This window comes from Ochotona curzoniae, unplaced genomic scaffold (assembly GCF_017591425.1).
Source record: "Ochotona curzoniae isolate NIBS_2020 unplaced genomic scaffold, NIBS_Ocur_1.0 contig_4105, whole genome shotgun sequence".
Taxonomy (NCBI): Eukaryota; Metazoa; Chordata; class Mammalia; order Lagomorpha; family Ochotonidae; genus Ochotona; species Ochotona curzoniae.
The window spans coordinates 10,637,092-10,664,533 of record NW_024466129.1 but is presented as its reverse complement, the minus strand read 5'-3'; the positions used below and the strand labels follow the sequence as shown (position 1 = coordinate 10,664,533).

At 47.4% G+C, this 27,442-nt stretch overlaps 1 protein-coding gene and 1 pseudogene across 1 annotated transcript in view; one reads left to right on the top strand and one right to left on the bottom strand.

Moving 5' to 3' along the window:
* Positions 1-3,463: 3,463 nt before the first annotated feature.
* Positions 3,464-9,576, bottom strand: LOC121159244 (annotated as a pseudogene).
* A 5,336-nt stretch (positions 9,577-14,912) lies between these two features.
* RBM33 (RNA binding motif protein 33) overlaps positions 14,913-27,442 on the top strand; it is a 120,322-nt gene continuing 107,792 nt past the window's right edge. Inside the window, exon 1 of the mRNA XM_040984376.1 lies at positions 14,913-15,332. Coding sequence (XP_040840310.1) covers positions 15,290-15,332 — 43 coding nt within the window. The 5' untranslated portion in view covers positions 14,913-15,289. The remainder of the gene's footprint in view (positions 15,333-27,442) is intronic.

Sequence of the window (27,442 nt, the reverse complement as noted above, 5' to 3'; positions counted from 1 at the left end):
TTGAAAAGTCAGATATATAGAGAGGAGGAGAGACAAGGAGGAAGATCCATCTGCTGATTCACTGTCTAAGTGGCTGCCATGGCCTGAGATGAGCCAATCCAAAGTCAGGAGCCAGGAGTTCTGGGTCTCCCACAGGAGTGCAGGGTCCCAAGGCTTTGGGCTGTCCTCTACTGCTTTCCCAGGCCACTAGCAGAGAGCTGGATGGGAAGTAGAGCTACTGGAATTAGAACTGGCGCCCATATGGGATCCCAGAATGTGCAAGGTGAGGACTTTAGCCACTAGGTCACCATGCTGGGCCATAAAATCCATGTACGTATGTGTATTTTTAAAAATTTTACTATTATTATTATTATTATTTCATGATACAGTTCCATAAGCCCTGGAATTTCCCTTACTCGCTCCCTAATCCCCTGCTCTGTCACTGAGTTCCCCCATATTATTACTATAGTATAGCTCTTCCATAGTGGTTGTACTGCCTGCACTTCCACCAGTAGTGAGGAAGGGTACCATTCTCCCCACATTCACAACAGCAAATGTTGTTAGTAGAATTCTGGATGTATGCAAATCTCACTGGAGTTAGGTGGTACCTCAATGTGGTTTTCATTTGTATCTTCCTGATGGCTAGGGAGCCAGAGCATCTTTTCATATGTCTGTTAGCCATTTGGATCTCTTGTTTTGAAAGATGTCTGTTCATTTCCTCCGCCCATTTTTTTCACAAGGTGGTAAATTTTGTTGTCCTTGGGTGCCACATCATCAGATGGCAGAGGCTGGCACTGGTGGCTAACTCTGTTAAGTTAAATGCCAGAACCACCTGGAGAGTGCATAATCCAGAAGTTGTAGTGGCCTCGTAAAGAGCTAGTGGGCACCTCCCTTGTGGGTTACCACTCCCACTGGAGAACATGAAAACCAGGACAGGGGTGGGGTGGCTAGACAGAAAAGCACCTGCCAGTATGCGTGTGGGTTGGATAGTAGGTTGGCTGGGTTGAACTAGGCTTCAATGCCCATTGACATGTATGAAAGCTAAATGGGATGTGGAACAGACTGAACAAGCCTGCGGTACATACTGGCATACATGGGAACCAGGGTAGGGAGCAGATCTGGTGGGGGTTTTGGGGAGTCACCCCAACTAGGCTGCAGCTCCCTCTGGTTTGCATGAGGACCAAGTATGAAGTGGGTAGGATCGAGCTGGACTACAACACCCATTGGTTCAAGTGGAAGACAGGGCTGAAAACAGAACTGACCCAGCAATTGCAATGACCAGCACGTGCATAAGCTGATTGGGGTGATGGACTGTGCCAGACCCTGTACACGCAAACTCATACAAGAATCAGGCTTGGGATCATCTCAGAAGAAGTTTTTTTGGAGCTCTTCCAACTGAACTGCTGATCTCAGAACCCCAATCATGAAGAGACTGTCAGCCAGTGGATTCTGAGACTGTCAGCCAGGTTTCATCGTGATTGAAATGGTGAGATTGGCAGCAATTCAGACCTGTTGAACTATCAAAACTGCTTGAGCAGGACCCTCGGAGCATACCTCACATCGGGGACCTGGGATGGATGGGGCTTTTACCTTTGTTTCTAGCCTGACCCATGATACAGAGGAAAAAATATTAGCGTGGAAACAATTGTATTACCCACTTTCCTGTAACCCTTGACCCTTTGTACCCTAATCAACTAAGTAAGATTATTTTAAAAAATTCATTAGTTAAAAAATTTTTTTCTCCTGTCATTTTACCAAAGGGTTGTTCATTGATTTATTCTTCTGTTGTTACTTTACTGAGATGTTCTTCACATTTGCGTTTGGTTTTGGTGGGTGCTATTCTTTTTCTCTGTCAAGAGAACATCTTGAAGTATCTTTGTAGGGCAGGTTTGTAAGAGGCAGATATATAAGGGTAATATTCTTTTAACTTTTCTTTACTGTGGAAGAATTTTATTCCATTTTCAAAGAAAAAGGAAAGCTTTGCTGCGTATGTTATCCTGGACGACATTTTTTTTTTCTTTTAGAATCTGGAATATGTCACTCCAATCTCTTCTGGCCTGTAGAGTTTCCTATAAGAGGTCTCCTGTGAGCTTACTTGGCATTCCTTTACATATGTAAACTGATTTTTTTTTCACGTGCACATTTAAGGATGTTTTCCTTATGTCAGATTAAAGAGAGCTTGATTATCATGTGTCTTGGTGAAGACTGCTTTTGGTCAACCCTGTTGGGAGTTCTGTGTCCCTCCTGGATCTTGTTTCCCAATTCTTTCTCCAGATGAGGAAAAATTTCCCTTACTGCTTCCATAAATACATTGTTAAACCCAGTTTCTCTTCCTGCCCATTCGGGAACTCCCATAACTCTTACATTTGGACTTTTAATAGTGTCTTTCAGTTCTTGAATACTTTTTTTTTTTAACCTGACCCACCTCTGCTTCCAACTTTTTGTTTTTTTTTCCCCCGGTGGCAGGAAATTTCTTCTAATTTTGAGATTCTTTCTTCTGCCTCCTTCATCCTACTTTGGAGACTCTCCACTGTACTTTTAATGTGTTCTACTGTATTCTTCATTTCTGATGTATCAGCTTTCATTTGATTCATTCCAGTGTGACATATTCCTTAAATTTCTTGAACTCCTGCTTCACATGCTTCTCATTACTGATAAGAAGCTTTATAACAAGTGCTTGATATTCTGTGTTCCCCATTTTCTCGATGTCTTCCTCAGTGAACTCTGAGGTTGGCATAGGGTTTTGCTCCTTTGCAGGGAAGTCTTCAGTAACATTCACTGTGCCTTTTCTCTTCTTCTGCTCTTGGTCATTGGCCTTCTGGTTAGCAGAGTTTTCTCCTTGGGGCAGGTTTCTAAGCTCTGTCACCCATAGGCCTACAGTTCAATTTTACTTATTGCAGTTGGTACGTGGCTCTCTGTTTGCAGTCACTTGTACTACTCCCTCCAGCAAGTTCCAGGTCTGGGTTCTTACGTTAAACTTCCACCATGATCTCTGTAGCCCCAGCTCCTGGCTCACCACTCTCTACCTCCTGTGACCTTGTGCTGAGGCTGCACTGTTGTCTGTACTTCCTTCTCCCACTCTGATTCGAGCAGGTCCCAGGATTAGGGAGACACCAGGTGTCCTATATAGCTAGGTTGTTGGTGGTGCTGATCTTGCTGGAATCTGTTGGCTGTTAGGTCTGAGGGTCACATGGACCTATTTTGATACATAGGATGACAAAGTTGATAGTATTCTCCTGTGGGACCAGTGCAATGCACTGGGCTCAGTGAGTTCTCGCGAGCTCAGTGCATGCACAGCTCACTGTTGTCCCTGCAGTGTCAAAGCCTTTGCCACACTGTACAAAATGGCGCCTGATGTACCACTACTAGAGTTCTTGATCTGTTGGCTGTCAGGTCTGAGAGCTACTCGGACCTGTCTTAGGTGGAACCTGTAGGATGCCATGTTGTTGGAGTTCACTGAGCCAGCAATGAGTTCACTCCCAGCTCAGTACATGCGCAGTACTGTCTTGTAGCCTTTGCCTCCATCCACAAAATGGTGCTTGATTTGGCTCTATGGGGCAGACCAAGTTGTAAAATCCACCCTGTTCTTTCACTGCCCATCTGGGATCTGCTGTTCTGTCTCAGCTGCTGGTCAAATCAAACACACCAGCAGGGATGGGCAGTTCTTTGTTTGGGTTCACCTCCTGAACTCCCAGTCAATTTCCCTTCCCACCTTGTTGCTGGTGGATTTCAGGCTGTCAGTGCCATTCGGATCCTCACTGACTTTCATTGGGGTATAGGTCACTGCAGCACTACACTGTTGTGTCCACTGCTTTCCTGTGTCTGTGCTTTTCCCTCTGTTATTGTTCTGTCCTTTCCACTTTCCTGGGATGTGCCCTGTCTGCCTCACATTGGTTAATGTTTCTTTGTCTGTTTCAATGTGTCCTTACCCTATTCTGCCGTGTTGATTCCAATTTTATTATTTTCTTACAATTCTTTTTATGCTTTCTTCTCTAAGTAGGCATAGATTCAAGCTATCAATTGAGATTTTGTCCCATTTCCTTCCCTTGTGTTAGGACTTAGGGCAGTGCTACAGTGATGGCAGGAACATGGCATTGGGGAGAGATTGTCATATTTTAGTAAGTTTCAGGTTTGGCATGGTGGCTCAATGGCTAAATCTTCACCTTGGAAGCACTGGGGTTCCATATAGGTGTTGGTTCATGTCGTGCTTGCTCCACTTCTCATCAATCTCCTGGCTTATGGGCTGGGAATGCAGTCAAAGACAGCCCAGTGCTTTGGGATCCTGCATCTGGGTGGGAGACCAGGAACAAGCTCCTTGTTCCAGACCAGAAACATAAAAGAATATGTTTCAGTGGTTCTTGAGCATTTTATACATACTTTTGACAGCTACCCCAAGAAACAGCACATGCTCACAACATAAAGTACACCCTAAATCCTTTACAATCAGTCTTGCTCATTCGCAACTCAAGCAACCAAATCAGTAAGCTGCTTTCTATCACCTGAGATGAATTTTGCCTTTTTGAATTACATACAAATAAGTATACACTGTATGCCTTTTTGTTTTGCTTCTTATTTACACACACACAGATACAGAAAGAGAGCTGCTATCTGCTGACTTCTTAGACTAGAAGCAAAGTTGGAAGCTGTAAACTTACTCCTAGTTGGTGACAGGGACACAACTACCCAAGCCATCACTGTGCCTCCCAGCGACTGCATTGTCAGGAAACTGCAGGCAGAAATCAAGACCAGGCATTTTTAGGCTTCTTAAGCCTCATATTTTTGAGATTTGTTTATATAGTTAATAACTATATATTGCTTATATAGTGTATATATAAATATATATATATATATTTGTCTATATAATACAAGTAGCTTGCTCTGTTGTTATGGTTTTTGTACATTTCCAAAATAACAGTCCATTCTATGACTATAAGGTAGCTTATTCATTCACATCCCAGGGAATATGTACGCTGTTTCTATTTAATGTCTTTCTGAGTTTCCATTGTGATTGAAGGTGCTATAGTTCTCTTTTTATATCTTTTGTATGGACCTTTATTTCCATAGCTCTTGATTAAATAAACGGTAGTGTAACCCCTAGGTGATATAGTGTATCTTAACTTAAAAAAATACCAAACAAAAACACACAAAAAAACACCAGCCCTTTCCAAAGTGGGTGTAGGAAATTTTGCATTCCCTTTAGTAATATGTAAAACTTGTTGTTGTCAGCAGTTTCGCAGATTTTAACCATCTGATTGTGTAGTGTATATTAGGATAACTTTATTTTCCACTTTTGTCATGTTAATTGATGTTGCAGTTTTTTTTTTTTTGCAGTTTTTTTTTAAGATTTATTTTATTTTTATTGGAAAGGCGGATATACAGAGAGGAGAGACAGAGAGGAAGATCTTCCGTGTGATGATTCACTCCCCAGGGGGCCGCAACCGCTGGAGTTGAGCCATTCCGAAGCCAGGAGCCACTTCCGGGTCTCCCACACGGGTGCAGGGTCCCAAAGCTTTGGGCCGTCCTTGACTGCTTTCCTAGGCCACAGGCAGGGAGCTGGATGGGAAGCAGGGCCGCAGGGATTAGAACCGGTGCCCATATGGGATCCTGGGCGTGCAAGGCGAGGACCTTAACCACTGCTCCATGGCGCCGGGCCCTGATGTTGCAGTCTCTTCCCTTGATGTACATGCCACTTGTATATCTTCTTTGGTTACGTTTCTGTTTAGTTATTTTGCCGTTTTCAGGGTTAGATCGCTTGCTTTTTTATTGTTCAGTGTTCTTTAAATTCTCCAGACTCAAGTGCTTTATTCAGTGATTATTTGTACACATTTCTCTAAGTTTTATGGTTTATCTTTTCCTTCTCTTAAAAGTGTCTTTCACAGAAAGTTTGTCAACACTAACAGCGGTATTACTATTTTAATTATACAGAGAAGAGGAGAGACAGAGAGCAAGATCTTCCATCCGATGATTCACTCCCCAAGTGACCACAATGGCCGGAGCTGTGCTGATCCAAAGCCAGGAGCCAGAGCCTCTTCCAGTTCTCTCACGTGGGTGCAGGGTCCCAAAGATTTGGGCCATCCTCGGTTGCTTTTCCAAGCCACAAGGATTAGAACTGACGCCCATATGGGATCCTGATGCGTTCAGGCAAGGCGAGTACTTTAGCCGCTAAGCTACCGTGCCAGGTCCTGTTCTTTTTGTTCTCTCAATTTGTCTTATATATTTTGAAGATCTACATGATACTTAGATACTAATGATTTTTATGTCTCCTTGGTGAATTGGCCTGTTTATTATGGAATGCTTCTGTTTATTTCTGATCATATAATTTGCTGTTATGTCTGATTTGTCTCATAGTGTACCAACTTTCTTTTGGTTAGAGGTCACATCACATGCTCCTTGCTTTTTACTTAATCTCTCTGCATTCTTAAAGCATCTTTCATACAGAGTTCCTATAGTACTTTCTTGCTTCTCAAGGCAACTTGACAATTTTTGTATTAAAATTGTTTTATATATATATATACTGAATACAAATGTATTATATGTATAATATATATACTTAATACAAGTGTTCCATATATAATATATATAATAAATAATATATATGGAATCTATATTATATAACATATAATATACATATATGGAACACTTCGCCAGACCTTGTTGAGCAGCACACTGAACAGCGTTGAGCTGCTGCTCACCAGGCACTGCTCAGGGTACACAAACAGGGAGAGTTCCTTAAGAAATGGTGCTTCTTCAGTATTACCAAGGGCTTGAACTCAATGAGAACCAGAGGCCAGCTCCAGACAAGGTCGGAGTTCAATAAGGGGTTGTAGATTTTGTGAAAAGAGACACAAGCACAGTCACTTGGTGCCTTCTTGTAACAACTCAAGAAGCTGTTCTTTTTTATTCACCCAGTCATATCACAAGTTCTGCGCAAACATTTGATTGTTCTGTTTTGACTTCATGACTCAGGGGGCTTGCACAGACATTTGGTCATTCTGCTTGTACTTCATGGCTAAGCAGGTGCCCATAAAGATAATTCTGCAAAATACTATATTCATATTCTTCAAAGCAAGCCATTGTTCATTCTTCGGTAGTAGGCATGGAGCGACAGCCAGGACTCCAAGGCCAAGGCACATGCGATTACCTGCTAATCAGCAGTGCATCCCTACCATATTTCTACTTCTATAATTTATCCGTCACTTAATGGGAAAAACATGTCACAAGGGAAAAAACATAGAGACAAAAGTTTCAAATATTTAATCACCCTACCACTTCAGGTTCTACGACCCCATTAACAATCAAACAATAATTAAAAGCCTATCTTTGTAATTATTAATAAAAGCATCGCTTAATTCCTCTAGCCAAAAATTATATAAGCAGCTAAAATAGATATATTTTGTATGCTTCAAAGAAATTGCAAAGACAGGCCAGCCTTTAAGGTCACAGTAACTGTATTTGTCACTGTGGCAGTTTCAGTTCATACCCCCATCACTTTCATTAATTTTTAGGACACATGCCACATGTCTGGGTCAGATTCTGCGACAATGGGTAGGCACACAATAAGGTGTCCAGAAATGGCATGGGCTTAATTGTACTCTTGTGTGCAAATTATTAAAGGCCCACTCACCAAGACATTATCAACATTAACTTCCAAGCTCACATTGGTTACAAACCCCATCTCACAGGGGCAAACAACAATGCCTTAATAGATTGCAGAATTCTTAATGCAGTGGTTGAGTCTTCATGCAAAAAGGGGTGAGACTATGTCAAGGTGGTTGGAGAAGCATATGCCAGGTCCTGCCATACAGCTGGAAACTCCTCGCAGCCTTGCCAACAGGGGAACTGTTCTCTTCATGCCTTCGTGTCATCCACACCCACTGCATGGACCCCAGCAAAATCTGGCTCATCCTCTTCTCAAGTACAATCTCGTCACTCTCATAGTCCTGGGGCCTCTTAGTGTCACTGGGCAGAAGCAATCTGCTTGTATTTACGTCCAGGTCTTGGTTTCCATTGATTCATTTGTCTCTTGAAACAGCCTCACTGGCGGAGGCTTGTTTGCCTTCTGGATTGTATTATAAACACCAAAAGAAACTGCCTAACTTTGTTGAGCTTACATTTTAACCTGCAGAGCATGTGCTTTCTGGTCCATCCAGCTCCCTGCTTGTCTTGGTCTCCTCGGCATGAACCTTCTTCAGCAATTCTTCCAGCTTGCTCAGTTCCTCAAAGTAAACCTCCAGCTCCTTGTTCTCCACGACAATGATGATCTCTCTGTAGAATAAAAGCATATGTCAAAGCCCCCATGCTTCTTCAGGTGTATCAAGTCGAGGTAGACACCTGTGTCTCAGAGATCACTGGCTTTGGTCCTGGCCCAGCTGGCTTTGCCATTGTCATTGTCATTGCTGTGGGGGTTGCCTTCATTGGTGAACAGCATGATCCTTTTGTGGCTCATCATGACCTGGACATTGATAAAGAGGTTGGCACAGAACCACAGCACTTCGCTTCGGGAATAGTCACATCCATGGTCACTTAAGTCTTGCAAATGTTTCCCTTCTGGTCCCTTAAACCAGTCAAGCTCCAGCACTCATTTTGTACGTGGGCTGTTCAAGTCTTGTTAAGACATAAATATTATTGGGCCTGGTGTGGTGGCCTAGCGGCTAAAGTCCTCCCCTTGAATGTGCTGGGATCCCATATGGGTGCCAGTTCTAATCCCGGAAGCTCCACTTCCCATCCAGCTCCCTGCTTGTGAACTGGGAAAGCAGTCTAGGATGGCCAAAAGCCTTGGGACCCTGCACCTGCGTGGGAGAACTGGAGGAGGTTCCTGGCTCCTGACTGGCGCAGCACCAGCCTTTGTGGTCACTGGGGAGTAAATCAGATGGAAGATCTTTCTCTCTGTCTCTCTTCCTCTCTATATCTCTGCCTTTCCAATAAAAATAAATAAATCTTAATCTACTGAATTTTTGTCCTTCTTGGTACCTTAGACGACCATTGCCAAGAAATCATGATCATTGTTTATGATCTTACTGCTGTAAACACTCTGGATACACTGGATGCTCATATCAAAAGGAGTGAGATTATCTTTCCTCTGAGATTCCAGCACAGCCTAGATGCATCAACCAAAAAAAAGATCAAACTATCTCCTCCCAAATATTTGTATTCTCCACTGCTTTGGGGCTCTCATTTTCTTCCTCCATGTCTCCATCCCCGTTTTTGCAGTGAGATTCCCGGCCTGACATGGTGGATCCTGCTGCACTGCTAGATGAAAGAAGCAAATTAAAAGAGAAAGCTCTACTTCAAGGCACTTCTGGGGTCTGTCCCAAAGGCTCGGGAGGATCCAGCTGCCTTGAAGCGCCCTCGGATATGACGCAGGGCTCTGCTCAGTAGCATTTTCATGGCAGCCACCTCTGACAGACCAGTGCCATTTGGACTGGGAGGGTCTCTGCTCTGAGACTTGATATCTCACCAGGTAAGCTCCCAGGCCCCTGAGCTGGTCATGCCCAAAGACTGGTGGGCCTCACAGTCTGAACTGGGTCTCTTTCGCCCTCAGGTCTACCCACTCCTGGCTGACACTGCTGCCTACTGAGGTGGAGGAGGCCCATGAGTGACCCAGGTCAGCAAGCCACACACCCTTCTATATCCATGCCTCTTTCAAAAGCATCTGGGCTGTTTCCATGTCTTCATGATTGTGGCAAATCTGGTTAGCAGTTTTTTTCTCTCGGGTATTCTCTTAATACCCTTTTATGCTTCCTATCTTTTTCATATAGGTATTACTTATGTTTCTTTTTAAAAGAATTTTATATTTTATTTTAAAAATTTCCATTTCTTGGAAAGACAGATCTACAGAGAGGAGAGACAGAGAAAAAGATCCTCTATATGATGGTTTACTCCCAAGTGGCCTCAATGGCCAGAACTGAGCCAATCTGAAGCCAGGAGGCAGGAACTTCTTCCCACGCGGGTGCAGGATCCCAAGGCTTTGGGCTATTCTCTACTGCCTTCCTAAGTCACAAGCAGGGAGCTGGATGGGAAGTAAAGCAGCTGGGACAAGAACAGATGCTTATATATGATCCTGGCACATCAAAGGCTAGGACCTTAGCCACCAGGCCATCGTGTCAGGCCCTTTTATTTTTATTTAAAAGGCAGAGTTTCAGAGAGAGGGAGAGAGATTTTCTGTTACTTTACTCCCCAAATGGTTGCAAATGCCAGGGCTGGGACAGGTTAAAGTCAAGATCCTGGAAATTTATTTGTGTATCCCATGTGGGTGCACGAGCCCAATTCCTTGGGCCATCTTCCAGTGTTTTCCTAGGCTTATTAGCAGGGAGCTAGATTGGAAATGCAGTGGCTAGGAACTGAGAGGGCATGATACGTAACGCTGGTGGTACAAGTGGTGGGTTTACTCTGTTTATGCCAAACATCAGCCCTGTTACATGAACTTATTGTTTCCAAGTTTGATATTTTTTCTTCTTCTTCTTCTTCTTTTTTTTTTTTTTCTGGGGGAAGAGGAGAGACAAAGGGGGAAACCACACTTTCCAAAGGTCCCAGGACCCAGGGATGAACTGCCACCTCATATCAACGCAGGGTCTCCATATGTATATATTCCGAGGGTTCTGCCCAAGTGGTTTGGATGGTTCTGAATGTTGTTGATTTCACTGATTCAAGGATGAAGTTACCCTCCCAATGTCCACTGGCTGACAACAGTAAGCCTCAAGTTTCCACTCACTGAGATATTTTGCTGTCATCATTTGACTGGGGTAGTTGTCCAGTTTGTTCTGTTCTCCTTCTTCTGCTATGGCACCAAAGCAGCTGCCATATTCTCCTTTGACAGCTGGCCCTGTGCCTACTGCTTCACCTTTTTCATTCAGTAGGAAATGTTCTTGCAGGTGAGCCCAAGGTCCTGCGCCAGCCGGATCCCCCAACGTTGTTCCCTTACAATTCTTACAAAATACTTTGACATTTACTGTTTAATCTATTTTTTGAAGTTACACCTTTTCACATACATTTATATTACATTATATTCTACATATTACAAATTCCTTCCCTTCAGTTATTTTGCCTTTTTGCCTTTAAAAAAGGGTTTTCTTTTTTCCCCCATTTTAAAGGCAGATTTTAGAGTTAGATAAAGAGACAGAGTTTCTGCCCCAATGATGGCTGAAACAATCAGAGTGGAGATGATTCAAACCCGAGAGCCAGCAGTTTGTTCCGGGGTCTCCCATGCGGGTGCAGGGTCCCAAGGCTTTGGGCCAGCCTCTGTTCTTTTCCAGGCCATAAGCAGGGAGCTGGATAGGAAGTGGAGCAGCCAGGATACACCAACTGGTGTCCCTGTGGGAAGTTGGCGCTGCAGGCAGGGGTAGCTTACTACACCATACTGCCGGCTCCTGGTTTTGTTTGCTTGTTTGTTTTTTTAATTCTTAAGAGTCTAGCAATACAGTAAACAACATTTTCTGTTGAATCGCTTTTGCAGTGGGAGTGGCCCAAGAATGTTCAGTCCATTATAACGGTGCAAGAGGGAGGTGTCTGTATTTATTTTTATCTAAAATCAAAAAAGGCCAAGTGGTTAAGATGTCCAGTAAGATATGTGTCGCACTGGCACCCTCACCAGGAGGTATCCCTAGGTTTATCTATTCACAGTGCTACTAGTGGCAGCAGCTTTGCTTCGCACGAAGAACCCGGGGTAGCGGGGGCAACCCTCCATGCACTACAGTCCATGCAGGCTGCACTCTCCACATGGAGCTGGCTTGCGCCTTGAGGGGTAGCTATGCTGGCTTAGAATCACTCTCTTATGGTTCTCAGCTTCTTTTTGATCCCTACATTTAGTTACAACAGTAACTATACTTAAGATGTTTTAAGATTATTTGCACTTTCCAGGACCGAAATGTAGTCACAGGCTTTTTTTTTTAATCACAAGCAATGCCATTTCATACAATATTGACACCAATCTTCAATCAACTTCTTCCAAATCGGGCATTTGTTCTCAGTTAAAAAAATTAAAAGAGGGCCCGGCCCAGCGACCTAGCAGATATAGTTCTTGCTTTGAACGTGCTGGGATCCCATATGGGCACTGGTTCTAATCCCGGCAGCTCCACTTCCCATCCAGCTCCCTGCTTGTGGCCTGGGAAAGCAGTTGAGGACGGCCCAAAGCCTTGGGTCCCTGCACATGTGTGGGAGACCCAGAACAAGCTCCTGGCTCCTGGCTTTGGATTGGCTCAGCTCCAGCCACTGCGGTCACTTGGGGAGTGAATCATCGGACGGAAGATCTTCCTCTTTGTCTCTCCTCTGTATATCTGACTTTGCAACAAAAATAAATAAATCTTATATTTTTTTAAAGTTGGTGATTTATTCCCCAAGTGACCACAAAGGCCGGTGCTGCGCTGATCTGAAAGCAGGAGCCAGGATCCTCCTCTAGGTCACTTACGTGGGTGCAGGGTCCCAAGGCTTTAGGCTTTAGCCACTAAGCCATTGCGCCAGGCCCCAAAATAAATAAATCTTAAAAAAAAATTAAAAGATGAGGGCCCAGCACAATGGCTGTATTGGCTAATTTTCCTTCAAGTGCTGGAACCCATCTGGGTGTCATTTCATGTTCTGACTGCCCCAATTCCCATCCAGTTGCCAACTTATGGCTGGCAAAGAAAAGGAGGATGGCCCAAAGCCTTGGGATCCTGGATTCACGTGAGAGACCTGGAAGAAGCTCCCGGCTCTGGAGGTTTGTATTGGCTCAGGTTCAGCTGCTGATGCCCCTTGAGGAGTAAACTAGTGAATGAAAGATCTTTGCCTCTCCTCCCCATAGATTAATCTTTCCAATAAAAATGAGTAAATATTAGAAAAACATGAAAGATGAGGTGTTTGAGGCATGAAGGCATGGTTGTGCCACTGTGCCGACACTCACAGAGGTTGTTTACAAGGCTTCCCGTTAAAAAAAAATTTTTTTTTTAAATATTTATTTATTTATTGGAAAGTCAGATATACAGAGAGGAAGATCTTCTGTCTGATGACTCACTCCCCAAGTGAGCGCAACGGCAGGTACTGCGCTGATCCGAAGCCAGGAGCCAGGAGCTTCTTCCGGGTCTCCCACATGGGTGCAGGGTTCCAAAGCTTTGGGCCATCCTCAACTGCTTTCCCAGGCCACAAGCAGGGAGCTGGATGGGAAGTGGAGCTGCCGGGATTAGAACCGGTGCCCATATGGGATCCCGGGCGTGTTCAAGGCGAGGACTTTAGCTGCTAGGCCACAGAGCCAGGCCCATTACCATTTAAAAATTTAAAAAATATTTGCTGCTGATAGGCAGGAAAGGAGGGAGACGTCAAATGATGGTAGCAGCAGCTGGGTTAGGCCAGAAGGCAGGAAGCTGGAACTCAATCCCAGCCTCCCACGCAATGGCAGGGTTTCAGTACCTGGGTCACTATTCGATCCCCTAGCGCTCTCATCTCAGGTCGATTTTCCAATTGGCACCTTAACAGATTAGGCCAAAAGTCTGCCCCGGGTTGTTTTTTTAAAGACACTTTCTATATTCATCACTACTTACATATAAATATCTAGTCATGTTTATATTCTCCAGTACTTCATTATGAAAATTTCAAACATTTACAGAAGTGAGAAGAATTTCACAGCAAGGTTCTTTAAGGCCTCAGGACCTTACCATGATCATTTTATTACACACGTGTTACCACACAGCTCTCCCTCCATCCATCTCCAAGCAGCTCCCTGCACGGATGTCTTACTGCTTACTCAGTGCTGTGGGCCTCCCACTTTCACACCTGTCCACTGTTCCTAGCCGTCTTTTCAAAACACAACTCCTACCACGACTGCATAACTTCTGTATAACAGAAGCATAAGTAATATTCCTGTAAACATCGGAAAAATGTTCCAAAGCCTTGCACGCGTGGCAGCCCCACCAGCCTTAGGGCTTAACGCTTCTCTCACGCATAATACTCTAGTGGCCACACGCACGGCACGTCCGAATCTCCCTTGGTATCTCTTAGCCTTTGTTTAGTTTCCTCTTTCTTTTTTCATTCATGTATTTTAATTAGAAAGGTGGAGAGAAAAAGAGACACAGAGAGAAAAATCTTTCACCCACTGGTTTACTCCCCAAATGGCCAGAGCCGAGTTGATAGGAAGCCAGGAGCCAGGAGCTTCTTCCGGACCACCCACATGGGTGCAGGTTCCCAAGGCTCCGGGCTGTCCACTACTGCTTTCCCAGGACACAGGCAGGGAGCTGGATGGGAAGTGGAGTAGTTAGGATATGAACTGGCGCCCATATGGGATCCTGGTGCATGCAAGGTGAGGATGTAGCAATTAGGCGATGGCGCCGGGCCCTAGCATCTTTCTGCCTCAGTTGCCCTCTTGTTCCCTTACCCCAGTTTCACGGTTAGGGAACCAGTGTTTGGTTCCATGGAACTACTAAAAACTCGGAGCCACCTTGTTCGGTATCACATCCCACGGCCCTGGTCACCGTACCACCACTCCACTCCCTTTCCGAGGCTTCTGACTTTCCTCGCTGCTCAGAAGCGTATGCTCAGAGACGAAGGCCGACTCCTCATCCTCGCGCTCTGTAAGGACTGAGAACTCACCAGGGCCCTGTCGCCCACGTTGGCGCGAGGGCTGCCCAGGGTGGCGGCAGGTGCGCGCAGAGAGCCTCCTCCTGGCAGCGCACCCGCTGCTGCCTTGCAAAGGCCGGGGCAGCCTTCCCAGCCGCAGCCGTCCTCGCCCTTCCCTCTTAGCCCCCCGACACAGACGACGGCTGGCACCCCGCTGCCGTGGGCGGCGAGGGGCACCTTCCCTTCCACAGGCAGCCGAGTGGCTGGCGGCCGTAAAGCTCCGCGGCGCCGACCGCTGCAAAGCGCCGTGCGACACACCTGGCATCGACTTACGGCCAACAGCCGCCCCCGCCCTGGCTTTAAATCTTTTTGGTTTCGGAGCCGATCGGAGGCGCCGCCCGCGCCGTGTGTGTGTTTGTGCGCCTTCCAGGCTCGCCGTCCCTTCCTCGGAGCCCTCTTCGGGGTGCAGCGGCGTCGCCCGAGCGGGACCCCGCTCCCCGCGCGCCTGCGCCCTCCATCTTCCCAGCGTGCTCCGCGGCGGCGCGAGTCCGCGGCCATGTTGCGGTAGTTTGTTGTTTTCTTCCTGCGGAGGCGAAGCTACTGCTGCTCCTGCTGCTGTGCTTCCCAACCCGCCCGGCCTCGCCTGGCTCCCCTTCCCCTCCCCCGGCCCCAGCCCTGGCCCGCCGTCCCCGTCCCTCCCCGTCCTCCGTCCCCCCGTCCCCGGGCCAGGCCGGGCGGCCCAGCAGCTGGCTTGGTGGGACGAGGCTGAAGGCCGGCCCCAGCGAGCACCATGGCGGCCGCCCTGGGTGCAGGCGGAGGAGCCGGCGCAGGAGGTACGTGAGGCTGCCCGGGGCTGCGGGGATGGAGGGTGGGGGTGCCCCAGCCCGGAGCCTGCGGCCGTGCGGGAGGCTGGGCTCTTCCCTGCTCCCACTCGCCGAGTGTGGGCCTCTGGCTCCTCGCGCGGTCCATCCCTATTGTCATGCAGGCAGGTGCAGATCGCGGCTCTTCCGTGGGTTGCTCGTGTTTGCTCCTGGACCTTGCGGCCGTCTGGAGCGTGGGTGTGCGCCGAGCGACGGAGCGCGCCCCTGCAGTGGCCGTGCCACTCACGGATAGCGGCCTGCTTGCCCTAGGATGAGTGGTCCCGACCGCGGTGCCTTCCTGTCTTAGCCTTACTTCAAACGCATTACAAAACCAGCTCTGAAAGATCCCACCACGGTGAAGGAATATCATAGAACAATATGGCGTTTTGTAAAGTGAGCATTGTTGAGAAATGCTCTTAAACTAAAACTAATCCCCTTATCAGCGTCTTGGAAAGATGAAAGCAAGGAAAGATCTAGATTCAGATGGCCAAGTATGTGGAGCGATTCTTGCAATGGATTTTTAGAAGAGGTTGTGATGAAAATTTTGCTAATGAAGACCCTTAGATCAATCAAGTAAGAACAGCAAACGTATCTGGGATAAGCTCTTGCTATGGAAATGTTAGTGTACACTGCAGAGATATTCTTAGGATTGCTTACAGATATATATACGCGTATATACACATTTGCAATAATTTGCTTAGGAATTTTGGACAGAAATAGTGAAATGCTTGTGTGACAAAATGGAAAGGCAGAATTACGGCGATCGGATGCAAGAATGATGCTTCTGGAAAGGTGGTTTTTTAGATGTCAGTTTAAATGGATTGCTGTTTTGTATGTTAGGGCTGAGGCTTGTTACATTTCTAAGTGTGTGAAGTACTTTCATTGGTGGCCTTATGGAGGACAAAATGATTTGTGCCATTCAGTGCTCTTGGGTCAAATCTGCTTTCACTAAAAGGGTTAAGTGCGTTTTTTCATTCACTCAACCACAGTGATATTTTTCAAAGGCTGTATAACACATCTAATGGCTAATGGTGTGTGTTTTGTGCATCCTCCAAGTTTCTGATTCTTATTTGTCTATTTCTTTGATTATTTATTAAAGAGGGAGAATTAGAGAGGTGAAGAGAGAGATTGAGAGAGATTGAGAGAGAGAGAGAGAATGAATCTGACTTGCATCGTCTGGCTCATTCCCCAGGTGGCTGTGATGGTTAGGCCTGGGGAAGGCAGCCGGGAGCTTCTTCCAGTCCTTGGCCCATCTGCTGGCCGGGTGTTACTCCCGGGTGCACCAGCAGGGCGCTGGCTCAGAAGCCGAGAGCAGCTGGGACTGGAAGCAGAGCTCACGAGTGATGCCAGCGTAGCTTGTGCCACCCCGTGTTTTAATTTCTGAAATTGTGAACATGAATACAGGTCTGTGTAAACAAAAGCCTTTTGGGCTCCTTGAGAGTTTTGAGGCCCGAAGATGTGAGAATTGTCCGTTAGAGGTGTAGGTAGGCTTGCTTTTTTAGCACGTTAGTTTGTGTGATCATTTTGTCACGATTGCCAGGCTTTTCATCATGCCTAGACTGAAAGCAGGTTTCTTGCCGAGGTTGGTGAGTTCTGTGTCTGACCTGGGCCCTGTCTCCCTCGCCTACACGCCGTGTGAGTGTGGCCTCGCACCTGGCAGGGCTTTGCTGGGCCTGGGTCAGTCCTGCCCTCTCCGCTGTGAGCTACTGAGAGAGGCCTTTCTTCACGAGTCATTCTCTCTGTCCTCTGTCTCCTCCACCTGTGTTCTACAGAGCCTTGAATTCAGTTTGCAATTTTCTTTAGCTATCTGTCTGCTTTTGTTAAGTTTTCTCCTCTGGTAGTCTGAAGGCTCCAAGAGGAGAACCTGCCTGTCTGTCTTACCATGCATCCCAAGTTGCAGGTACATAGCTTGTGTTCAAGTATTTGGTGAATGAATGACTTAAATCATGGATCTAGAAAAACTACCATAAATTACTGCTAGTTCCATATTCTTTTTAAAAAAATTTTATTATTTTTTTTATTACGAAGTCAGATATACAGAGAGGAGGAGAGACAGAGAGGAAGATATTCTGTCCGATGATTCACTGCCCAAGTGAGCTGCAACAGCCGGTGCTGCGCCGATCCGAAGCCAGGAGCCAGGAACTTCTTCCAGGTCTCCCACACAGGTGCAGAGTCCCAGAGACTTGGGCCATCCTCAACTGCTTTCCCAGGCCACAAGCAGGGAGCTGGATGGGAAGTGGAGCTGCTGGGATTCGAACCGTTGCCCATATGGGATCCCAGCGTGTACAAAGCGAGGACTTTAGCTGCTAGGCCATGCTGGGCTTTAGTTCCATATTCTTTATCTGTAGAAGTGACGGAATCATATTGCGAGGTTAGAGACATGCTTAGGTGTGGTAATACTTTCATGCTTATTTGGTAACTGTGGCGTATTGCCTAGCACAGTGGCTTTTTCCCCCCCCTTAAATTGCTTCCCTCTTTGAAGTGATTGTGTATTTAGGATATACATAAAACAAGAAGCTTTGTGAACAATACTAGTGTATACTTATTTCATTACAATAAACTGCTCCTTGGAAAGCAAATAGCACAATCCATTGAGTGTGCAAGACTGTCAGTTTCAGAAATTAATGGCTTCCTGGCTAGAAAGTGGTTGATGTTTACTGCATTAACGGGGCATAGCTGTCTGGAACTTAGTCCAAAACTCATGGATTCTCAGAAAAGCCAAGGAAGAGACCACAAAGTGCTGGTTCTTCCGGGAATGCTTGCCTCTGCTGCTGCTTTCCCAGGCCACAGCGGAAGGCTGGATGGGAAGTAAGCAGACCTGGCACAAACTGGCACCTACATGGCATCCTGGCACTGATGGAGAATTGGTGCCACCTCAAGAATAAGTTTTTAATGCAGTTTTTCAAATCGCAGTTGGTAGTTAACTTTCCACATTGATTCACATGTCACCGTCTGTGGATGTTCCTTGGTTAATGATGGGATTACAGCCTGGTAAGCCCATCGTAGGTTGAACCGGCCCCAGTCAAACATGTGTTTATCATCCTGACCTATAAAACATCATAGTGCGGGCTCTCCTGCTGTAACTGTTCTCAGCATGCACAGTGCTTTCCTGCAGTGGAGTCTCACAAGAGACTCACAGGTATATCTCTCACATGGTGAAAGGGCAACATTTATTTTGTAAAGATTGATTTATTTTTTTATTACAAAGTCAGATATACAGACAGGAGGAGAGACAGAGGGGAAGATCTTTTGTCCGATGATTCACTCCCCAAGTGAGCTGCAACGGCTGGTGCTGTGCTGATCTGAAGCCAGGAGCCAGGAACATCTTCCGTGTATCCCACGCGGGTGCAGGGTCCCAAAGCATTGGGCCATCCTCAACTGCTTTCCCAGGCCACAGGCAGGGAGCTGGATGGGAAGTGGAGCTGCTGGGATTCGAACCGTTGCCCATATGGGATCCCGGGGCATGCAAGGCGAGGACTTGAGCCGCTAGGCCATGCCACCAGGCCTGTGGCAACATTTTTGAAGTACAGTTTTTACAGAATATATCACTTTCATACTTTCTTCATATTTATTCATTTCAAGGGCAGAGTTAAGAGACTGTGAAGGAGGGATCTGAAGCCAGGAGCTTCCTCCAGGTCTCCCACATGAGCGCAGGGCCAAGCGCTCCGTCCGTTTGCTGCTGCTCTCCCAGGCGCACAGTGTCAGAAGCTGGAATGCAAGTGGAGCAGCTGGGGATTTGAACCAGCACTCCTATGGCTTCCTCCCTCGCCCACTTCCTCCCCACTTTTAAAGAAAGTTTCTAACCTTCTAACTGATAGTTGTATATATACAGCAACTTTTTGATTTGTTTTTATTCAAGGAAATCCTTCATACTGAATTACTTAGTATCAACCAAGAGAATTTGGAAACTGTAGGAAAAAATAGTTTCTCTTTGGTTTTAACCATTAAGACAGCTTTTTTTTTTTTTAAGGGTTTATTTACTTTTATTGCAAAGTCAGATAAACAGAAAGGAAGATCTTCCATCCTGATTCACTCCCCAAGCGGCCACAATGGCAGGAGCTGAGCTGATTCGAAGCCAGGAGCCAGGAGCTTCCTCTGGGTCTCCCATATGGGTGCAGGGTCCTAAGGCTTTGGGCCGTCCTGGACTGCTTTCCCAGGCCACAAGCAGGGAGCTGGATGGGAAGAGTGATGTAGCAGGGTTAGAACCGGCACTCTTATGGGATCCCAGCATGCAAGACAAGGGCTTGAGCCACCAGGCTGCTGAGCTGGGCCCTTTGAGTGGCTTTTAACATTGCTTTGTGGGACCGGACTGTTGGTGACAAATTCCTTCAGGTTCTGTGTATGTGGGAACCTAATTTTTTAAGAATTAATCTGATAGAGAAATTGCACATGTGAGTTATCCACTGTTGGTTCACTCCCCAAACGCCTGCATTGAAACTTGGGAGTTGAGAATGTCGGAGTTGAGGTAGCGCAGTGGTGGCAGGAGCTTAATTACTTGAGGCGCCTCTGCCTTGCAACAGGGCCCATCTTACTAACTGCATGATTCATCAGGACCTGGAGCTGGGCATCACACCCTTCATGACGGATGCAGGAAGGACTGCAAGGCAAATAGCCACTGGTTTTTATTTTTGTAAAAGATTTCTTTGGGGGACTTTGTGGTCTATCAGGTTAAGTGTTGGCCTGTGATATGGCAGCATATGCACCGGTAAAGCAAAGGAACGGACTCTGCTCCAGTCCAGCTTGGTGCATGCGTGCCTGGGAAGCAGAGGACGGCCACACGGGCCCTGGTCCCTGCCACACACGGGCCCTGGTCCCTGCCACACACGGGCCCTGGTCCCTGCCACACACGGGCCCTGGTCCCTGCCACACACGGGCCCTGGTCCCTGCCACACACGGGCTCGGGTCCCTGCCACACACGGGCTCGGGTCCCTGCCACTCACGGGCTCGGGTCCCTGCCACTCACGGGCTCGGGTCCCTGCCACTCACGGGCTTGGGTCCCTGCCACTCACGGGCCTGGGTCCCTGCCACACACGGGCTCGGGTCCCTGCCACTCACGGGCTCGGGTCCCTGCCACACATGTGCAGGCCCTGTGTGGGATTTCTGGCTCCCGGCTTTAGCCTGGCCGATCCCCAGCTATTGCAAGCCATTTGAGGGGGACAACTAGCGTATGGAAGATCTCCTTTTCTGTGTAGCTTTTTCTTTGAAATGAAGAAGGAAGGATAGGATCTTGAGTTATTGTGCCCTGCGCTTTGCTTGGCATGAGTGATCTTCCTGTGATGCCCGAAGGGAGGTTCACTGCTCATCATTGATTACTGACGAGCTGGTTTCTCTTCGTGAGCTTTCCACTTCTCTTTTTCTTTTTGTGAATAATGCCATAGTAAAAATTTGCATGCATAGTATGTGTGTATGTATGTATACATATGTATAAATATAATTTTTTAAAATATTTTTTTTATTCGAAAGTCAGAGTTGGGGAGAAATGGAATTTTTTCATCTGCTGGCTTACTCCCCAATTGCTTCAACAGCTGGGGCTGGGTCAGACCCAAAGCCGGAAGCCCAGAGCTCTGTCCAGATCTCTTGTATGGGGTTGCAGGGGCCCAAATCCTGCGGCCGCCTTCTGCTCCTCCAGCTCTTCCAGCTCTCTCCAGAGGAGCGGGATAGAAGGTGGAGCAGCAGCACTCTCCTCGCAGCCGCCTGGGGTGGTGTTGCGGGCAGAGGCTGAGCTGGCACAGCCTGGTGTGCTCCACAGGTCTTCCGGAGGCTGGATACCTACAGAAACGGAGTAATGTGTTGTCCGTTGCGTGTGCTTGAAATCCTGATGGCTGTTTTCAGGTGGTCTCCAAAAGTTTGGTATCACCTTAGCCTATCAGTAGTGGGGGTAGTCCATTTCTCATACCATTTTTTTTAAAGATTTATTTATTTTCATTACAAAGAATATACAGAGAGGAGAGATAGAGAGAAATATCTTCCATCCGATGATTCACTCCCCAAGTGAGCGCAACGGCCGATGCTATGCCGATCCGAAGCTGGGAACCAGGAGCCTCTTCCAGGTCTCCCACGTGGGTGCAGAATCCCAAGGCCTTGGGCCGTCCTCGACTGCTTTCCCAGGCCACAGGCAGGGAGCTGGATGGGAAGTGGAGCTGGCGGGATTAGAACCAGCGCCCATATGGGATCCCAGCGTGTTTAAGGCAAGAACTTTAGCTGCTAGGCCACGCCGCCGGGCCCTCTCATACCATTTTTTTAACCCCCAAAGTGTATTTTTTTTTTAATGTATTTGAAGGTGTGACAGTGGGAATAGGGGGAAGATGCTTGTCAGCTCATTCCCCAAAATGGTAGAAATGATCGGGTCTGGGCTGATGGAAGTGCCTTTTCTCTTGTTGTTGTTTGTTTTTTTTTAAAGTTTAATTGCAAGGCAGAAAGAGAATGACTGAAAGAATCTTCTATCTTCATTCAGTGACTGCTGTGGCCAGTTCGGGGCCAGACCAAAGCCAAGAGCCTGAGGTTCCAGCCCGGTTTCTCACGTGGATAACAGGGGCCGAGTGCTTGGGCCTGTTCCTCTGCTTTCCCAGCTCGATTGGCAGGGAGCAGGGCCGGGAGGGTAGGAAGCGGGGAAGCCAGGAGTCGCACTGCGCACCCACGTGCGCTGCTGGCGTTGTAGGCAGCGGCTTAACTTGCTGTGCCACGTCAGTCGTTGAAACAATATTCTACTTCTAAAAGATTTAAAAATTTTATTTACTCTTTTCTGAAGATATATTTGTTATTTATTTGAAGGGCAGAATAACCAAGGGAGAGACAGAAGAAAAAGATTTACTGTTGGTTCACCCCTGAAATGGTGGCCACAGTTTTGGTAGTGCCAGGCTGAGGCTGGGAGCCAGGAACTTACCAGGTCTCGTGCATGGATGTGGGGCACTTGGGCTGTCTTCTGTTGCTTTCCCAGGCGTGTTAGCTGGGTTCCAAGCAGAGGGTCTGGGATTCTGCCTGGTGCTGCGATGTGGGATCTGGCAATTCAGGCAGTGGCTTAACTCACTCTGCCCCCAGACTTCTCCTAGTTGTGTTTCTTTGAAAGGCAGAGACACACAGAAATCTTCTGTCTAGGGCCTGGCTCGGTAGCCTGGTGGCTAAAGCCTGCCTTGCATGTGCTGGGGATCCCATATGGGTGCTGGTTCCTATCCTGGCTGCTCCACTTCCCATCCAGCTCCGTGCTTGTGGCCTGGGAAAGCAGTAGAGGATGACCTAAAAAGCCTTGGGACCCTACACCCACATGGGAGACCCGGAACAAGCTCCTGGCTCCTGGCTTCAGATTGGCTCAGTTTTGGCCATTGTGGCCATTTGGGGAATGAATCAACGGACAGAAGATCTTTCTCTCTGTCTCTCCTTCTCTCTGTGTATCTGATCTTCCAGTAAAAATAAACAAATCTTAAAAAGAAACAAAAAAGAAATCTGTTGGATTTTCCCCAAAAGGTCCTCAGTAGTTGGGGCTGGACCAGAGGCCAGGCGCCCACAGCGCAGGCTGTGGCTACTCTGTAGGGTGACAGGGTCCAAGTTCCCGAGCGTCAGCTGCTGCCCTCCAGGGTCAATGGTAACCGGAAGCTGGATTAGCGGTGGGGCAGCACTTGGACCCAGCACTGTGATGTGGCGTGTGGACATCCAGGTGGCAGCTTAACCAAGATCAAAAGCTTTCTTTGAGGAATTTGACGTAATCTTGTCTCCTCTCACTTACTTTAGTATCCTAGCCTTCAATTTCAGCACTGAATGAGCCATAATCTAGGCTCTCATGCTTCCTTCTTAATCTGTATGCTTTGTTCTTGTAGATATGTCGTTGGTTTTCATCTTAGGTTTATCTATGCTCACAGTAGAAATTGACTTAGAGTGTTTGTCCTTGGTGGTTGTGTGCCCGTGAGCTCTCCTGGCTTCCTGCAATGAATGAGCAATGTTCCGGGCTGTGCAAACGTTTGCCAAGTGTTGGAAGAACCTTGTGTACAAAATCATTTGGATCTGGTTCCTTTTTAAGTCATTTTTTCAGTTCTGTCATTCCTGTCTGTCTAGTTTTGACAATTTAGGCTTTTCTAGAAAACTTATTACCATGTTTTCTAATTAACGTGGGATTAATGTTTCTAGGAATGGATATGTTAAAGGTAAACATTTTAAAGTATTGTAAAAATTTTTTTTTATTGTATTTGAAAGGTAGAGGCAGGTGTGTGTGTATGTAATAAAGTTCCTAATGCAAGTCTGGGTTTTTGAAAAAGAGATAAAGAATGACTTGTATGCATTTTGGCTATCTAATTGTGTGATAGAAAATTGCAGAAACTCTGTAGCCTTGGTGATAAGGAAAAGTGAGTCCCTTTGCGAAGATGACTCCATGGAGAGGCTTCACAGAGGGCGTTGTTTGGCTGAGCCTTCCCCTTGGCAGTCAGGCCTGCTGCTGTTCTTGAAATTCTGGAGTGAATGTGGAACTTTAAGAAGATTTTGTCTGTATGCTAGAGGAGACCAGAAGGGAGATGATTGCAGAGAACTCAGAGTCAAAACGGACCCGCTGCTGGAACGTGCTGCTCCGTGGGAGTGTGCTGCTCCGTGGGAGTGTGCTGCTCCGTGGGAGTGTGCTGCTCCTTGGGAGTGTGCTGCTCCGTGGGAGTGTGCTGCTCCGTGGGAGTGTGCTGCTCTGTAGGAGTGTGCTGCTCCATGAGAGTGTGCTGCTCCGTGGGAGTGTGCTGCTCCATGAGAGTGTGCTGCTCCGTGGGAGTGTGCTGCTCCGTGGGAGTGTGCTGCTCCGTGGGAGTGTGCTGCTCCGTGAGAGTGTGCTGCTCCGTGGGAGTGTGCTGCTCCGTGGGAGTGTGCTGCTCCGTGAGAGTGTGCTGCTCCGTGGGAGTGTGCTGCTCCGTGGGAGTGTGCTGCTCCGTGGGAGTGTGCTGCTCCTTGGGAGTGTGCTGCTCCGTGAGAGTGTGCTGCTCCATGAGAGTGTGCTGCTCCGTGGGAGTGTGCTGCTCCGTGGGAGTGTGCTGCTCCGTGGGAGTGTGCTGCTCCGTAGGAGTGTGCTGCTCCGTGGGAGTGTGCTGCTCCGTAGGAGTGTGCTGCTCCGTGGGAGTGTGCTGCTCCGTGGGAGTGTGCTGCTCCGTGAGAGTGTGCTGCTCCGTGAGAGTGTGCTGCTCCGTGGGAGTGTGCTGCTCCGTGAGAGTGTGCTGCTCCGTGAGAGTGTGCTGCTCCGTGGGAGTGTGCTGCTCCGTGAGAGTGTGCTGCTCCGTGGGAGTGTGCTGCTCCGTGGGAGTGTGCTGCTCCTTGGGAGTGTGCTGCTCCTTGGGAGTGTGCTGCTCCGTGGGAGTGTGCTGCTCCTTGGGAGTGTGCTGCTCCGTGGGAGTGTGCTGCTCCGTGGGAGTGTGCTGCTCCATGAGAGTGTGCTGCTCCGTGGGAGTGTGCTGCTCCGTAGGAGTGTGCTGCTCCGTGGGAGTGTGCTGCTCCGTGGGAGTGTGCTGCTCCGTGGGAGTGTGCTGCTTCTTGGGAGTGTGCTGCTCCGTGAGAGTGTGCTGCTCCTTGGGAGTGTGCTGCTCCGTGGGAGTGTGCTGCTCCGTGGGAGTGTGCTGCTCCGTGGGAGTGTGCTGCTCCGTGGGAGTGTGCTGCTTCTTGGGAGTGTGCTGCTTCTTGGGAGTGTGCTGTAGGAATGCGAATCCATGTGCATCATAGCCCGGGGGTTCATCCCTGTCACAGCACATGGCAGGGTTCCCTTGCTTTTTAAGACCAACCAATGATTCTACTACATGTACATGTGAGATTTTTTTTTTCTGAAAATAATGTATCACTTGCTAAATACTTTCTTTTCTTGGCTGTTGTCATGAGCCTCGTGAAGGAATAAATACCTCTTGGAGCCCCTGCTTTTTCTGGATGCTTACCGACAAGTCAGCCCAGTGCCCACTCTGCTCCAGAATGATCTCATCCGAGCAATTCACATTCGCAGAGACCCTCTTTCTTAATCAAGTGTCTTTGGGGTTTTGGTGGCTGTGACTTGGAGGGACACTATATGTGATTTTTTTTTTTGTAACTCCTGCTCCCTGTGCAGGGCTTCTAGAACCGTTTTGAATTCTCTTTTGTGTGCTGAGATGACTCAGCAGGCAAAGTTCCCTGCTAGCTTCAGGACTAGGGCTGCTTGGAGAACCATCCTGTGCTGACAGGTGGAAGGTCTTTGCAATTAAAGCCTCAGCTCCCTAACCCTAGCAGCGGGCAGAGGGACTAGAGATGTGTGCGCCATTATCAGCAGGCGCTGGTGTTGCTCAGCCATGCCATTGTAACAGACCCCTGCAGACTCCTGAATCTAGACAGCTTCTGAGTTGGCAGATACATTCATGGTTTGGGAGGGTGTTGTACCGTTGCCCTCCACCAGCGTGACATTCAGTATTCTTTTGTAGCGTTAAAGCAGAGCTTGATATGCTCACTGCCCTGGATTGACTAGTTGTACCGCTACATCAATAGTTGGGTTCAGTTCTGGCACTAATTATCTAGAGTTATGGCAGGCGCCATAACTTAAAGGCTCTGCCCAGGATTGCTTCCACTGACGTGGGGAGCAGGTGGGGTGCCCGCGCTGCCTTGGTTGAGTTCTGCAGGCTGACAGCCAGGCCTCGTTGGCTTTGATGGCTGGGGAACAGCAGGAGGGAACTGGGAACACGCTGCACAGGGCTTGCAGTTTCCTCTAGTCTGACTTGCTTCCATTTTCCTAATGATGTCTTTTAGAGAATATAAGTTTTTTTTTTTTTCCTTTATGATTTTCTTATTTATTTGGAATAGTTACAGAGAGCAGGGTGGATGAGGAGGCAGATCTCTCCCCTTGCCCTCTGCTCCCACTGCAGTTTGTTCCCCAAATGACTGCAGGAGCCTGAAATGGGCTGATCTGAAGGCAGAAGCCAAGGATGTTGTCTGGTTTCCCATGTCGGTCACAGGCATCCGAGACTGGAGACTGCCTGCCCGGTGTACCTTAATAGGAGGCTTTGTGTTTAAGGGAGGCAGAGTTCAACTCCACTGTGCCACAACACCCACCTAGGGAATTTGGATTGGGACTGCATTCAGTTAATAAATCGGGTTGGGCATGAGTTGATATTTCATAATATTAACGCCTTTTTAAAACTTTAAAAAATTACTTGAGAGATAGGGCAACAGGTGAGTCTAAGCAGCACAAACTCTGACCTGCGGACACACTCCCCAGGTGACCACGGGCATTGGCATTGGCTCGGGGCTGAAGCCGAGAGCTGGGAAGGTGAGCCAGGTCACCTGTGTGGGAGGCGGGAACCTGGTGAAGGACAGCAAGAGCCTGGGCCAGGCCTCTCACCGGGTGGCCGGACGTGGAGTGTCGCCTGTGGGTGTCTTCACTGCCGCACGCCCGCCTCGATGGTGGGTCTGGGCCACTTAGCAAGAGTGTCTCACTCACTGAGGTGCTGAAGATGCTTGGCAATCTTTGTTCTTAGTTTATAAGTCACATCTTTTATTATGTTTCAAATATTGGGTATTTCTTTGTGATTGATTATAGGATGCTTTCAAAAGTACAATTTCTAGTTCACTGTGTTGATTGATTTTTGGCATTCAAATCTTGTGTGTTACAGCCGTGTAAATGCATTTACTCTAGTACTTTATGTTTGTTTGTTTCAGCTTATTTTCTGCATAGTCAGCCAGTCATGTTAGCTGTGAATAAAAGCAATTTTATTGACTTGTGAATCTGAATTCCTTTTACCATTTTTTCTAAACTGGATGCCTCAGGTAGATCTACCAATACAACAACGGATAGAAGTGATGCGAGCAGTCATCTGGTCAGGAGAGAAAAGATTGCGTTTTTCAGCTTTGTAATGATCGCAGCAGGTCTTTGATTGCTGCCCTTAGCTTGCTTGGGTTGAGGAAGTTCCCTTCTGTTCCTAGGATGGTGGGTATTTTTATAAAAGATTGGACATTGGACTTTATCTTTTACTTTTATGAGACAATCTATTGATTTTTCATTTTTAGTTTAGTTAATACGATCTGTTATTTTCTTCAACATTGAGTTTTGAGAATTAGCTCTGTAGTCTTGAAATAAGCCCCATGGGATCATGATATAAATCCTTTTGAAGTATTAT